The 14,231-nt window shown below is 41.1% G+C and overlaps 1 protein-coding gene across 4 annotated transcripts in view; it reads right to left on the minus strand.

The window, feature by feature from the left end:
• The window catches only part of SEMA5B (semaphorin 5B), a gene marked incomplete at its 3' end in the record, with an annotated part of 260,024 nt that overhangs the window by 41,169 nt on the left and 204,624 nt on the right, over window positions 1–14,231 (minus strand). For all 4 annotated transcript variants that reach the window (XM_079310512.1, XM_079310509.1, XM_079310510.1 and 1 more), the window contains exons 12-13: window positions 13,709–13,916; window positions 11,349–11,556 (exon numbers count right to left, since the gene is read on the minus strand). In XM_079310512.1, coding sequence (XP_079166638.1) covers window positions 11,349–11,556; window positions 13,709–13,916 — 416 coding nt within the window. The remainder of the gene's footprint in view (window positions 1–11,348; window positions 11,557–13,708; window positions 13,917–14,231) is intronic.

A 14,231-nucleotide genomic window follows, 5' to 3' on the forward strand; every position in this document is an offset into this window, starting at 1 on the left:
TTTTTTTAAGCAGGAAAAACATTACAATATATGTAACGCAAGAAAATGACATTTCTAGCAAACGCTTCCAGTGAACACTTCAAAAGTCACTTTAATTTATATCCTTACAGTATCTTTAGAATATATATATGCCTATTTATGTCATTAAAAGATATAACCACATCAGCAAACACATACCAAAAGATAAATATTTGCAAGCACACATGCATACCCTAATCAAAAGGCTTCAGAAGTACACTGTCATTCTTAGTAGATCAGGCACCATGGTGTGGAAAATGCAAAGATATCATAGCATTTCCCCGTGCTCATAAGACAAAATAAATTGAAACGTTTACATGTAAATACCATTTTGTATTATGATACTGCTGAAAAATCTCACAGAGGCCACAGGGCCTGCAGTCTGGCAGGACTGTATGTAAATACTGTGAAATAAGGAACAAAGGAAAGGAGTTTACATACAACAATGAAATTCTGATTTTTCAAAGGCAATGGGACTTCTGCCATGGGCTCGGTTGCCCAGATTTTATCTTGTACATAAAGGGAACATTTCATTTAAGTCTCCTCAGTAGCAGGCTGGGAATACCTCAAGGAACTAATGACACACTATCCTGTTGTCTCCCACCACAATTCCCCACCCATTATCCCAGAAGACTACCTGAGCATAACAGGTTAACACCGACTCTCTTACTGCTAATGACTTAGCTAATGAAATCCTACAAACTGTGATGCTTGTGAAAGTAAAATGATGATGATGATGATACCACAACCTCAGTCTCCCTCCAGCCAATTAGTAATCTCACACTCAGCAAGGACTTGGAACATCCTGATAGGTATCTAAAAGGTTGGATTTATTTTGATAGGGCATTACTATCAATAGTGATGCATTTTAATTCATTGCCTCACAATAAATGTCTTGTGTGAGGCATAAAGGCATACACTGAAAAGTTCAATTGAAAAACAATTCCATTTGTGTTTCCTCTTCAAGGTGGTTTTTTTTTTTCCCCTTCAGTTCCTCATCTTCACTTACTAAGGTCATTTGCATGAAAATAAGATCTTGCTCATAAGAGCTCACCTGCTGCCTGCTGTTGGGAGCTGTAAACCTCCCAGTTGTTGGCTGGTGCAATCATTTCTACAGCAGTGATCTGGGATAACACAAAGGATTAAGACTGCAAGAGGGACACTCCACAACCCACTAAAGTCAATGGAAATTCTTACCTATGACTCAAAACAGTTTTTGCATGGTCTTTGACACCTGGTGTGCTGAGCCTTCACTAATGATATGTGCTGTAAAAAGGCTTCCAGTGTGCTGATGCTGGCCAAGATCCCTTTTTTGTAATGTCCTGAATGACATCTTCTTTCAGAATTTTCATTAAAGCTTAAACATCTGTATTTCAAAAGTTTTTCATTCCCGCTTTAATTTGTTCTGGGTCTAGACAACCTCATCTTTTGGTCATTTTCCCCTGAGAGTTAAAACTTTAGACTGTATAATAAATGAATCATCGAATCAATGGAACCAGACCCAAGAGGTTAGGCTTTGACAGACCAAAGGAAAGAAGGAATTACTATAGTCTCTTCCCATTCTTACTACCAGACAGAAGACACATAAAAATGCCATTTTGTACCAAGAGCCACAAAACTAATTTGAAATATTCACAACGAAGAACTCTGCTCCTTTCATCCTCCAGGCATGCTTAGTTTCTCATTTTCATTTCCTCCCTTTCATTTAACTTTTTATCACTCCTTTTTTATGAGTAACAGCAAATAGGAATGGAATGGCAGGACATGATGATGTGCAGAGGCAGGACTCTGGACCCAAAGGCTGAGAAGTTGCTTCCCAAATTGTGTTTGCTCACATAACCCTGTCACTGCACCAGGAGACAGTTTTGCATTTTTGCTCATGAGCTTGAAACCTGCAGAGAAGGTCCCATTTGTCAAGAGACATAAGAACTGCCTCTGTAGCTGGTCCTTTAGACCCCATGGGCATCACCAGTCAGTCCATCAGAGGCACATCCCCTGGTGCAGTCAAACATTTATAACCCTGATCCTGCAAAGCACTAAGCAATGCTCAGCATCCCTGCTCAGCATCTCAGGAGCGTGGGCAGCACACGAGTGCCCCTTGCTCTTTTGGGGAATATGACTTCCAATAAGAAATCCAATTCCACACTGGTTTGTTGCACTCTTGGAATGGTTACTTGCAAGGGAATAGCCCTTTGCAAGCAAAAATAAAGGGGTTTTAGCAGTGTTAGTTGTTAGCATGAGGCTATGTTTGGCAGACAGGCATTTTCTGACAAGGTCCCATTGCTAGCAACCTGCAGAGGGGATGAACTAAAGAAATAACCATATTAGCTTCCAGCCAACTGAATTATAATTACTGATAATCTCAATAGCCCATGCAAGGAAGAGTGGACCTCTGTCTTCCCTAAAGCCAGATGGCATGAAAAGAGAAGAATGAGAATCAAAAGGATGATTGTGGTTTAAGAAAATAAGATTCTAAAAATAATTCTAACAATCCCTCTAATTTTGATACCTTTAAAAACTCAAACTGCAGAAATGAGTTAGTGATCTGTACAAATCCATTATCTTTCCCCATGATCAGAGAAGCCAAGTGGAACTGAGCTGCTTTAGTCAGATGCTGGTCAAGTAGCAGCTCCATTTCTCAGTTGGTGAAAATAACATATTCCATGAGATAGTGTGCCCTTGCCTCAAGACCAGTAGCCACATACTAGATAAGGAATTCACAGGGCTATTTGTGGAGCAGGGTCGTGCTTGGGAAGAGCACACTACAGCTCACAGGTACCACCACTGTGAGGGGTGCAGTTGATGTTAATCTGGACAGACAAGGTTTGGTATTTTGGCACACGATTTTGGATGCAGAGGCAGAGAAGATGAAGTGTGCATGTGTCATTTATCACCCACACATGCTTAGCATCAGTGATTGCTGCTTTGCACATGATTTGTTTTGAATGCATAAATTAAGCCATGGTGTAAAACAACCTCCAAAATTGAAGTCCGTTTATGAGTCAAACACATGTTACTTATTAGAAAAAAAAGCAGTGCACCAGCAGAGGATTTTCACAGGCAGTTTCATCTCATTTTCTTTTCCACATCAGGGGCTTGGGCTTGCTAGAGTTCACCTTCTGGGCTCCCATTTTCAATATCATTTTAATCGATTGAGGTTTATAGATTATGACCTCGCACAAGCTACACAACTATTCAATTTCTTACTTTCTGACATCCCATTCCATCATCTTCTAGCAACAGTGACTTCTTTATTGGATAGGAATTTATTTTTATTTTTAAAGCTGTGAAATAAAACAACATTCCATTTATTCAAACATGAAGATTAATGCAGTCTCTGATTAAATCTGGATTTATGTTTACATTAGTAAAACAGATTAGTAACAAAAAAAAAAAAAAAAAGTGTTCCTTCACTAACACTTTTAGAAACTGTTGTCACTGTGCCAAACAAAACTGACCTCTAATAATAACAAAAGTACAGAGGGTCTCTGACTACTAGTGACAGGATCATTCATCCACAAGAAAACTCAGATACTATTGAAATCCTAATGAAAGGAATAGCCAGAAGGAATTCCTGAATGTGGGGCATGTTTGTCTGGGTTGTGAAGCACCACCGTTTCCAAGCCTGAGCAGGCTTTGGAGCCTTCAGAAGACATGATCCCAGGGCTGCACATGGGAGGAGGCAGAGGGGACCAGGCATCCTTTTGGAAAGGCAGCTTGGGCAGATCAGTGCACTCGAGTGTTACTCCTCCCTGTCTCTGCCCTGTGTCAGTCCGTGTCTGGGGGCAGCTGTCAGATTTCAGACCTGCTCTGCTTCTGCTCCGTGGCTGCACATCTGAGACCTCACTGTGAGCATGGCAAATTGCTGCAGTTTGGTGGTGTGGGTGGAGACAAGGAAAGAGTGGCTTAGGAAGGAGCAAATCCACTGCAAGGGATGCAGACAGGCACTTCATGTAGTCTCTGCAAGATGCTGATGATTTAAGAACACAAGTTACGCTAAAATGGGAACTTTGGATGGGAAAGAAAATTGCTAAGGCAGAAAACTTAGAAAGCAGTGTGAACGATGATAAAGAAACCTGAAAATAGCCTACAGTTGTCACCTAGGCTGCACAAAGTAATCCATATTCAAGCAGCTCCTTTGTGAAAGTTGGATTTTGTTAAGATCTGGGTAATTATTTTTTGCTCAACAAGATGCAGATTAAACTAGATAGAGCCTTTGTAGATTAATGTATCTTGGAAAAGTCAAATAAATATTAGACCATGCATTACAGTCTGAAGATCAAACACATCTCCCTTCTAATGCAGGGATATTTTAACACTGTATAAGGGGCAAAATGGTCCTGCTACATCATCAATGTCCATTCCTCTTTTTAACAAGAGAATATCACTTAAGTAAATGGATATTCTCAAAATCCAGCTTTGCCTCTTGCAAACTGGAGTGTTCCCATAGTTCTACAATACTTGGGTATTTCAATAGAAGATACCAAACTGTACAATGTTATAGTTTTCTATAACCCATACATATTTTATGTATTTATATGTACTTAAATTTTAAACTTGAACCAGCAAAACCAAATTTGCTCTGACTTCAGATACTTCCTCTTCCCCAAACAGGTAAAACAGCACATCTCCTGATAAAAAGTTAATGATGCACCTGTAGCAATACATTAATTCTATATTAACATTTGACACATTTGTATTTTACCCTGCAAATTCTGCCTGAAGCTTGAGACATGAAGAAAATCAGCCACAGCAGCAGTAAGACTGCAGACCCTTTCATCAGGAGCCACATTACTGAATGTGACCATTGCTTAGAATACAAATCTTATGACATAATAGTAGCAAATGGCAAGAATTGACAGATGCAATGGGTATATGCCCTGGGGCTTGCTGGTAGCTTTAGTTATTAATCTTGTTTGTATAACAATAGCATCAATGTCATCCTAACATAACATATTCCAAGAAAACTACATGCTTTCCTGTCAGTTGCCGCTGTGTTGAAAGTAATTCACACAGCCCACCTAGCAGGCATCAGATGGTAATGACTTTTAGACAGCATTGATCTGAGCTGGCCTAAAGCCAACCTCCTAGAGGTAAAAGGATCCATACACTAAACTGTTCCTAAGTCATGTTGGCAGGATGCTTTAAAAATAGGGAGCAAACAAAAGCCTTGGCATGTTCAACCAATGTCCTCCCTCCTGGCAAACCCAAAATGAATTGGCAACCTAGTCATGATGGGAAGGAGAAAAAAGGAAGTGAGTCCTGAAATCAGCTGATTTTGTTTGGCTTTTTCTGAAGTGAGCCTAGAAGTGTACAGGCTGTTTAAAATTAATGTAATGCACATCATTGGTTTGAGCATTTAGTAGGAATGAGAAAACCTAAAATAATTCATCTGGTTGGGAGCAGAGCCCCTTCCTATTTTGTATCTTCTCTCTTTTTCAGCAACACATGCACCAGAAATCTCAGCACAGGCTTATTCCTCAAACCCAGCCTCTTGCTGGTTTCCCTGCTGGCCCTGCACTGCATTTCTCTCCTCACTGTTATTTGTGATTCCTTCATACTTAAATGCCATCTACAAAGTATGCTATTTTCTTTCTTCCATGCCATTAAAGATAATGTCAAATAAGATGAAACTGAAAACCAATCTCTCTGGCATCTTACAGGAAACATGCCCCAGCTCACTACCTCACTGCTTATCCTTGTCTGCTTTTTATTTTCAATTTCAGACACATCCCTTTCACAGACCATTCAAGTCAACTCTCCAACTGCTGCTCTGAAAGCCACACTGCTTAGACCTTACCATCCCTTCAAATCTTAGAGGTCCATATCCTGCAAATAGTATGGATGCACTTAACTTTACATATATAAACAGCTACATTAAAGAAAATGGGAGTAATTGCCTGCTACAGCAGATGCAAATGTGTTGTCAGGCTAGAGAAAATGGTATAATTTTGTACTTCTATTTAAAGAACACAGATCCATTTCATCTACAAACTTCATTCTTTCCAAGAGCTTTAGTGATCATGGTTCTGTTTGATGTCTTCATTCTCCGTCAGTGGGAGTCTCACTATTTTCTTAAATGCAACTAGAATGTCAAACCAGATGTTTAAGTGATTTATTCTGATGTATTATTGGATACTGTAGATGACAAAACATTGGGCTGAGCACTCTCCTTTCTGCCTATGAAGTCTTCCAAAGCTTTGCAGCATTACTCGTGATACAATAATTAGCTAATTCCCTTAATTGTGGAGAGGCCATATCAGCCAGAACAGATGGAAATTAATGATTAAGCTTTATCACAACATTTTTGTAGTCTGCTACCTTTCCTTTTGCCTCTATTTTTAAATGGATATTCAATGTGCTGAATTTTTTTTAAAACTTTCAGGGAAAAGCTCTTCAAATCAAAATCTGGGCCAGATTTTCAACAGCCTCAGCTAAGAAAAAGGTGTTGGATTTTCAAGATCTTTGATGAACAATCTGGCCATCAGTGTTACCTCAGCGACCTGCTGGATGCTGGGCTCCACTGAACAAGTGTCTCTGTTGTTCCCTCCCCTATTTGTTGAAACATTTTTCTTTTTACCCAACAATAGTTCATTGTTTGTCCTTCAAGGAACTCTCATCGTTCTGATGAAGAAGTCAGAGGATTTCCAGCCCGTATTCAATTAAATCCTTCCCCAAATCTAGAAAATTTTTAGACGTCGTCCCAGTCTGTATTATTTCTCAAAATAAATTCCCCAATATTTCCCTCCTGAAATACAGTAATAGGTTTTAGAATCCTGCATTCAAGTGCTTCACTCCTTTGTTACAGAGGATTTTCTATCATATAAGGCTTTTTTAAAAAAAGAAGAACATAACATTCAGCTCCACAGCAATCCTCTATATGATATCTCAACTCCGTCAAAGGTGGACTTGGTACAGTGATTGTGCTTGGAGCTATAGCTCCACTTTGGAGAGAGACAGAGGGCAGAAAACTCTCTGCTGTTTTAGTGTAGTTGCTGACCCTTTTCTACCAAAAACTCCCTGGAGCCATTTCAGGACTTACTCACCTATATGTACTTAGTTTGTCTGATCACTGGCCCAGAGCTATTTAGAGGTGAGCTGTGCTTCTCTCACAGATATCAAGTCAGCAAATAAGAGTCCTTGTCAGCTGAGTCATTTCTGTCAGCTTTGCATTAAGTACCATGGCTGGAGGGGATGTGCAGCAGAATTTAGGCCAAGCAAGAGGGCAAAAACCATCACACAGCAGCAAATTCCTTGCAATCAGGTCAAAAAGCAGGCAAGGACTCAGGTAAGAACATCTCATAGCTGTGTGCAAGAGGAGCTGGCTCTGGAAGCAGCAGGATCCACCCTGGCATGAAGGTAACCTGAGGAGGCACTGACAGCCTGGGAGATGCACACAGCACAGCAGGGAGAGCACAGGCAAGGCAAACTATCCCCAGAACCACGGTGTACATCCAGAATTGCAACTTGCATCATGTTAACTGCAAGTTTTATGCAGAAAAAAATTATGGAAGGAGAAAAAGGAAGGAAGGAAAGAATATCAAGATAAAGTGCATTAAAATAAACTGCTCAGGACAGGGACAGGAGAAGGGGTGGGTATTCAAGAGACCATCTGGTCTTATTTCCAAACATTTTCTTTTCCTCCTTTAAATGTGCAGTCAAAATCTTTGGCCCACCTCAGGGTTTCTGTATGCTCAGAGGCCCATGGTTCTGATGCTGCAAAGAGTCAACAAAAAGAGATCATAAACTATACCCTGTAACAACCAGCTTCATTTTCCTATCTGTCTGAATGCAATTCTAAAAATTAATAACTGCACCTCAGCCTTTGGAAAAATTACTGAACTATGCCTTACAGATACATCCCACCTGAAAATAATGCTGCAGATCTGAGGTCCTCAGCTCTCTGAAATTCAGATTTGGGATTTTGTTCAGGCACATTTTAAAGATACCGTGGTGTCAGTGATAAAGCTGCAGTACTGGTTCTTCAAATATTCCTCACCAAAGCTTGGGGGCAACTTGAGGTAAAAAAAAAAAAAAATCGAAGCTCATTTGAAAATTGCAGGGAAGTTACAAAGATTTCAAAGCCATGCAAAATTCAGCAGCAAGCACAGCCAAACTACCACCCAGCAAAGCAGCCTTCAGAACATTCTGCATATTCAAAGGGCTTGTAGGCTTTGCTCGTGTTGGACATTTTCCTAGGAATCTCCAGTGAGTGGAGTACAACACTCAAGAGAGCAGGAAAGACAAACAGCAGGAACACAAAGGCACAAGAGAAGGTCCCTGCAGCCAAGTCCAGCCTGTAAATTCGGGCAGCTGACATTACAGATGTCCTCCCGCTGTCCTGTTGCTGAGAGTGGCTGTGCTGAAAGGACGGACTGAGACAGGTCAGTGGGCACACACAAAACGCCGCTCAGACACCCACTGCATCAAGACCAGGGGCTGAGTTACCGGCACCATTTAAGAGATTAAATCGGTGCCGTGTCAGTAAACAAACAGTAAAGGAGGTGGCAGGGATCCTTATCCCTTTCCATCTCTTCCGTTCGCTGCTGTTTTTCCCTTTGCCCCAGTTCTCAGCCTCAGTACCGAGCCCCGATGTTTTAGAGCAGCAGAGCAGCAAAGATCTCTGCTCGGGATCAATGCTAGGGTCAATTTTCTCTCGATACACGATTGCCTGTTCCAGGCAGGAGGGGGAAGGCAAGTTGAAGGCAACAGCTCTGTATCAGCAATTACAAACCCACATCAGCCCCCAGGGTCTAGAAGGCTGAAAAGTTCCTGATAACAGAAGGCAGAGCCAACAACTAACAATGTGGTATTCCTGCCTGGGAGGCACGAATTCTCTCCATCACCTCCAAGCTTCCCGAGTCGCCCCACCAAAACAATTACATTATAAAAGCTGCTGAAACCAGAGCTTTTTGAGGAGGCCAGTCACGAAGTCACAGCACAACAAAAAAGTAAGCTGGGAGTGTTGTAGGGGCGGGAGCCCTTCTTCCCATAGTGGCTGAATATTGGCGTGTATTAAATATAGACACAACAATAAGCAATAAATCACAGCCCAGGAGAAGTGCCAGGTGGAATGCACTGAAGGAAATTAAAATATCCTTCTTGATACTGTTCAGGATTGAAAGAAACACAAAGGAGGTCAAATTGACTTATCACCTACATAGCCGGGATGCTAAGGGGAGAAAAGGTTTCAACACCTGCAGATGAAAAAAACTTGCAGTTGAATAATTTCCTAGGAATAAACCCAAAAGCAAAACAAAAACCCAGAAAAATCCCCAAGCCCCCCCAAAACAATCAAACAAACAAACAAAAAACCCCAACCCCACAACAAAAACAAACAAACAAAAAACTCCCCAAAAAACCAGCTTAGCCTAAAATGTTATAATAGTATCATAAACATCCTCTCAAACAAATAAATAAATTATGGAATTTCTTGGCTTTCCTACATTTTCTTCTTTCTTCCTTCCTTTTTCCAAATTCACAGTCCCTCCACAAGACTCATGTACAGGGCAAAGGATTATTTGCAATGTACACAATGGTCAGCACTCAAATTCAGCAAATTCTGCCCTCCCACATCACATCCCACCATGCCATCAGGAGATCCTATCTCATGAACCATGCTATTGCCTTATGGCTGGGTTTTGCTGATTTCTATCATGAAAGTAGCCCAGCAGAGGCAAAATTTAAGTCTTCCTACCCTGAAAAACTCAGCTGTTTTCTTGTTTCACTCAAAATTGCCTCCAGAAAGTTTGTTTTAGGAAAAAAAAAAAAAACAGCACTGGTACACAAAGTTCACAGTAATTTCAGCCAGGACTCAGGATCATACAGTTCATGAAACTGAGGCTGCTTTGGTCACCAGCAGACAAGGGAAGCTCTGTGAGGATTGGTTTTTGTTTTGCTGGGATAAGCTTATACAAGGCTGCTCTGCAGCCTCCAGGACCTAAATATGGTGGTACCCCACCCATCTGCTCTCCAGTCACTGTTTTTTTCATGCTGGCCCCATTTTGAGGCAATGCAACAAAACTCCAACATTTGAATTTTAATGGAAGTGTCATACAAAGTACTTGGGCAGGATGAAAACTGGACAGCATCTATAAATTACTGGAAAGCTGAACTCGAGATTAGAGAAGGAAAGGAAGAACTCATTTATCTTGAAACTGGATCATATATATGTATACAGACATAAATATTCTCAGACTGAGACTACACAGGACAGCCTGAAAAGGACAGCTGTTATGTTCTACCTTTTAAAATCTCTGCTTTTAAGGGCTAAGGACAGGATGGCATTTTCCAGCTGTGGTTTTCTCTTACTAAACACTTGTGTGTCTGTCTGTTTTAGACACACGTGGATTTAGTACAAGCTGATAGACAAACTCTACTTGTTGAAAATAAGATTATGATGACATTTTCTTTATCAGTTTTTTTGGCAAGAGAAGAGGGACATCTTGCAGTAGGCCATGGAAGAGGGAATCCGTTTAAATGTTGCTAACAAAATCCTTCCTCTTGTCTAGCACAGAGGACATCAGTTTCACACAAAACTCTCACAGAGAAAAGCAAGGCAAAAGCATGAGAAGAGAAGGAAAAGTATTTTCAAGAGATGTAAACAAGCAAATACCCACAGCACACAGTGAGATTATTTGAGCATCTGTCTCAAACAGTTGCTATCACACTTTTTCACCTGCTTAAATGATGGAGAGGCACCATTTGGATGCAAAAACCTTCTACAGTTCTGTGTGGAAAACTGCTCTGGAGCCAAGGCAGACAATTAGGAAAAGTCATTTTTCCTACTCTCCCTAGAAGGTACAATCAAGGCACAGAATCTATCCAGGTGTAAGAGGTGTCACAAATAGTTGAGATGAACTATTGATTTCCAAAAGCAATAACAAGTTGCCACACAGCCCAGCCCTGCCTCATCATATGTTTGAGAGGTGATCACTCAGATAAGCAAGGAAAGGTTGGCTGCAACCCAAACTCAGAAACCTTCAGCCATACCACCAATATGAACCACCAGGAAAACACATGGACTTAATAAAGCCAACACTATAATATGAAATTAAAAAAAAAAAAAGTAAATATTGTTAGCCCTTCCTTAGTAAACATCTGATTAATTTCTGAGGAGGACCAATTAACATTTACAAAACAAAATTAAAAATTGCTTGTCCTCCTTGCTCCTGGCATGCATGCATCTATCAGGAGATGCACTTCAGCAGTGTTTTTTTGTTTCTCACTGATGAAACAAAAATCTAAACTGAATCAGACTGGAACATGCTACCCTGGTGCTTTTTTCTTTAACCAGAAGTGGGATATATTAGAGCTGTAAATTTACTTACCCTTCTGTTCTGTACATGGAGCATCTCTCCAAAGGAATTTTTAGCACTCCATTATTTAGACCCACAAAGAGTGACCTGTCACTGTGTAGGATTTGGAGACTCTTGATTGCTTCCTGTTGTCCATCAGGGAGGATCTGCATTTCCTCTAAATAACAACTCCTCAGACTCCTGTTAGTGGTAGAAAGGGCCTTCAAGATGGTGCCATACTCTAATAGAAAAAGAAACAAGGCACAAATAAATCTTGGAGGCAATGACTTCATTTCATACCTGCCTAAAGAGTGAAATATTAATGTTATCTTTACAGAGCTTGTTTAACCTAGTCCTGGGTGACCTGCTGCCCATGTAGAAAGCTTCAACCACATCATTACAATCCTCAGCAGAAACCATCTGAGAATGCACTTAAATGGGAATTCAGAAGGATGTGAACCATCTGGACAGTGAGTACCTGGCAGTTTTTCCCAGTTGGAGCACTGAGGCAGAGAAGTCTGGTCCCATTAGCAGTGAGTTACAGAGCAAGGTGACCCAGGATGGCAGGAATAATTTCTGGTGCCTGGAGTCTGTATTTCTATTGGTTTATGGAGCAGATCAGTGTGATTTGATGTCATGACAAATGGTAACAGATGTAGCAGCCCTGCTGGAAATCTCTGAGGTCTCCATAATGACTGCATGGGTCACAGACCTAATTGATCCTCTTCCTGGAAGAAGCCAGTTTGACAAGGGGATGTTACAGCATGAGGTGTGCATACACAGAAACATACATGTTTGTGCTCACAGTGCTCTTGCCTAAACAATTTAAAGATCTGCTAAGATGTGGGAGATTAATGCACACCACTTTTCATTGAAATCTCCTGAGATGTCTGTCCACCTGATTGTTCCTGATACTTAATCCTTCTGTTCCAGTAACTTCTGCATTGGTGCCAAAGCCCAGCAATTTATAGTGGTGAGATTGGCTGCTACGTGAAGTTTTCCTTTCACTTACATGCGAAACAAGACTTAATTTTGGGCCCAGTCTCAGGACTGGGTTTGTGTTCAGGGCTGCCTCTGGGCAGAGCTGACCCTGAGATCAGCTCAGGTGGTTAGGGCATGTTGCTGGTATGGGCACTGAAGCATTTCACAGGCTTAAACATTTCCAGCAGATCTTACTCTTCAGCCACCACTAACCAAGGACACAAAGCAAACATGAGTAAACAGTTAAGGTTATGGCATTGGACCTTTCTACACTAGTGATACAAGGCAGGAAGTATTCAAACTTTCTATATGGCTTTGTAGCTTGAACTCCTCACTTGAAATATCAAGATATCATATTGGCAGAACCATGCTGTATTTCCATTTAAGTACAATCTTCTCATCATAATCAATGTTCATGGAGTTCCCATACTGGGAGTGTTGCTAGAACATATGAATAATAAACCAAGATGATCACTTTTGAAATAGGTGGTGGTAAAAGTTAGATAAATTATGACACAGTCTTAAAAGTCCATTCTCCTGAACACGAGAATGAGGCAATGACTCTGCATTCAGATGTGAGATTAAATTAACACTTATGGAAGCAATCCATCTTATTCTAAAGTCAAAGCTTCTGCAGTAGAGGATAACAACATTATACCCATGAGGCTGGCCATATGGTCTGATTAATCAAACTATTTAATTTAACCTCTATCATTAGTATGAATATGGGCTAAGACAACAATTTGTAACATTTTGTCCTTCTTCAGCATCTTCACTTATCCAAGATACTTGTGCTTTTCAGAAAAGGCAACATGTCCTGCTAATTAGAAGATGGAAGTCAAAATCAAGAGACTAAATCATACACTTAATTCTACCACTGTCTTGCTATGCTCCCACAAAAAAGCACTTGCCTTAGCTTCCCTATCTGCTTTAAACTTCAGTGCATGCCCATTCCTGAAAGCACTGGGAGTCACACTCCAGTAGGGATGTGGAAGTGCAGAGAAAGACATAATTAAATCCCTGGGCAGGCCTGGGGGTTATTAATGCTTATTCAGAGACAGGTCTGTCATAGCACCGAGGCAACTGACGTGCATGAAGCCACAGAGAATTCCAGCGACCTCTGCTCTTCCCTGTGGTTATTTATTAGCCTGATTAGTTGAAACATATTTTTATAGGGAGGGAGAAAAGTATTATTGTTCTTTTCAAACACAATAGAGATTTATAGTTTGATCACTTGGGACTCTGCCTCAAGTCCTTCATCCTGCTTTGAATTTACTCAGACAAACAACTTCCATGAGGTTTTGTACCAAAATCATGTTGAATGACAACTGTGTAAGGACTTCACAACTGTGGTCTCAGGGCTTCTAGGTCTACAAGCAATGAGGAGGAACTGCTTCAAGCCCTGTTCTTACCTGTTCCAATATACATAACATGGTAGAGAGTGTCCTTCCCCTGAACAATATCCACCACCAGTTTGGAGAAGCGGACGCTGTCCTGAGTCACGTAGGGGTCCACAGTCACCGGCTGCACCACGTCGTTCATCAGGAACAGGCGCTGCGCGTCCTGCAGGACTCTCTCCGTCAGGTTCTCGTTGGGGCTGTCATCGTTCAGCGTCCCACACTGCGTACACAAGACTCAGTTTCACAATTTCTCCCCAGCCCAGCATGGAAACTCATGTCCTGTTGGTTTCCTGGGGAGGTGGGTCTGTGGGAGGGTCACAGGATCAGGCATGTAGCCTGATCATATGTCTTTAGCCTACATTTGGCCAGTAGCCCACTCTTTTGAAAACTTTTCTCCTGGATGGTCCACTGACCAGCAATGTCGAGCTTCATTCCCTTGTGATACCCTCAACCAGCACAGCAGAAGGGCAAAAGGTCTTAACAAACAGTGGAGAAAAAGAAAGAATTAATACTAGCTGTGGGGAGATTTAAAGAT

Source organism: Erithacus rubecula (genome assembly GCF_903797595.1).
Source record: "Erithacus rubecula genome assembly, chromosome: 8".
In the NCBI taxonomy this organism is placed as follows: domain Eukaryota; kingdom Metazoa; phylum Chordata; class Aves; order Passeriformes; family Muscicapidae; genus Erithacus; species Erithacus rubecula.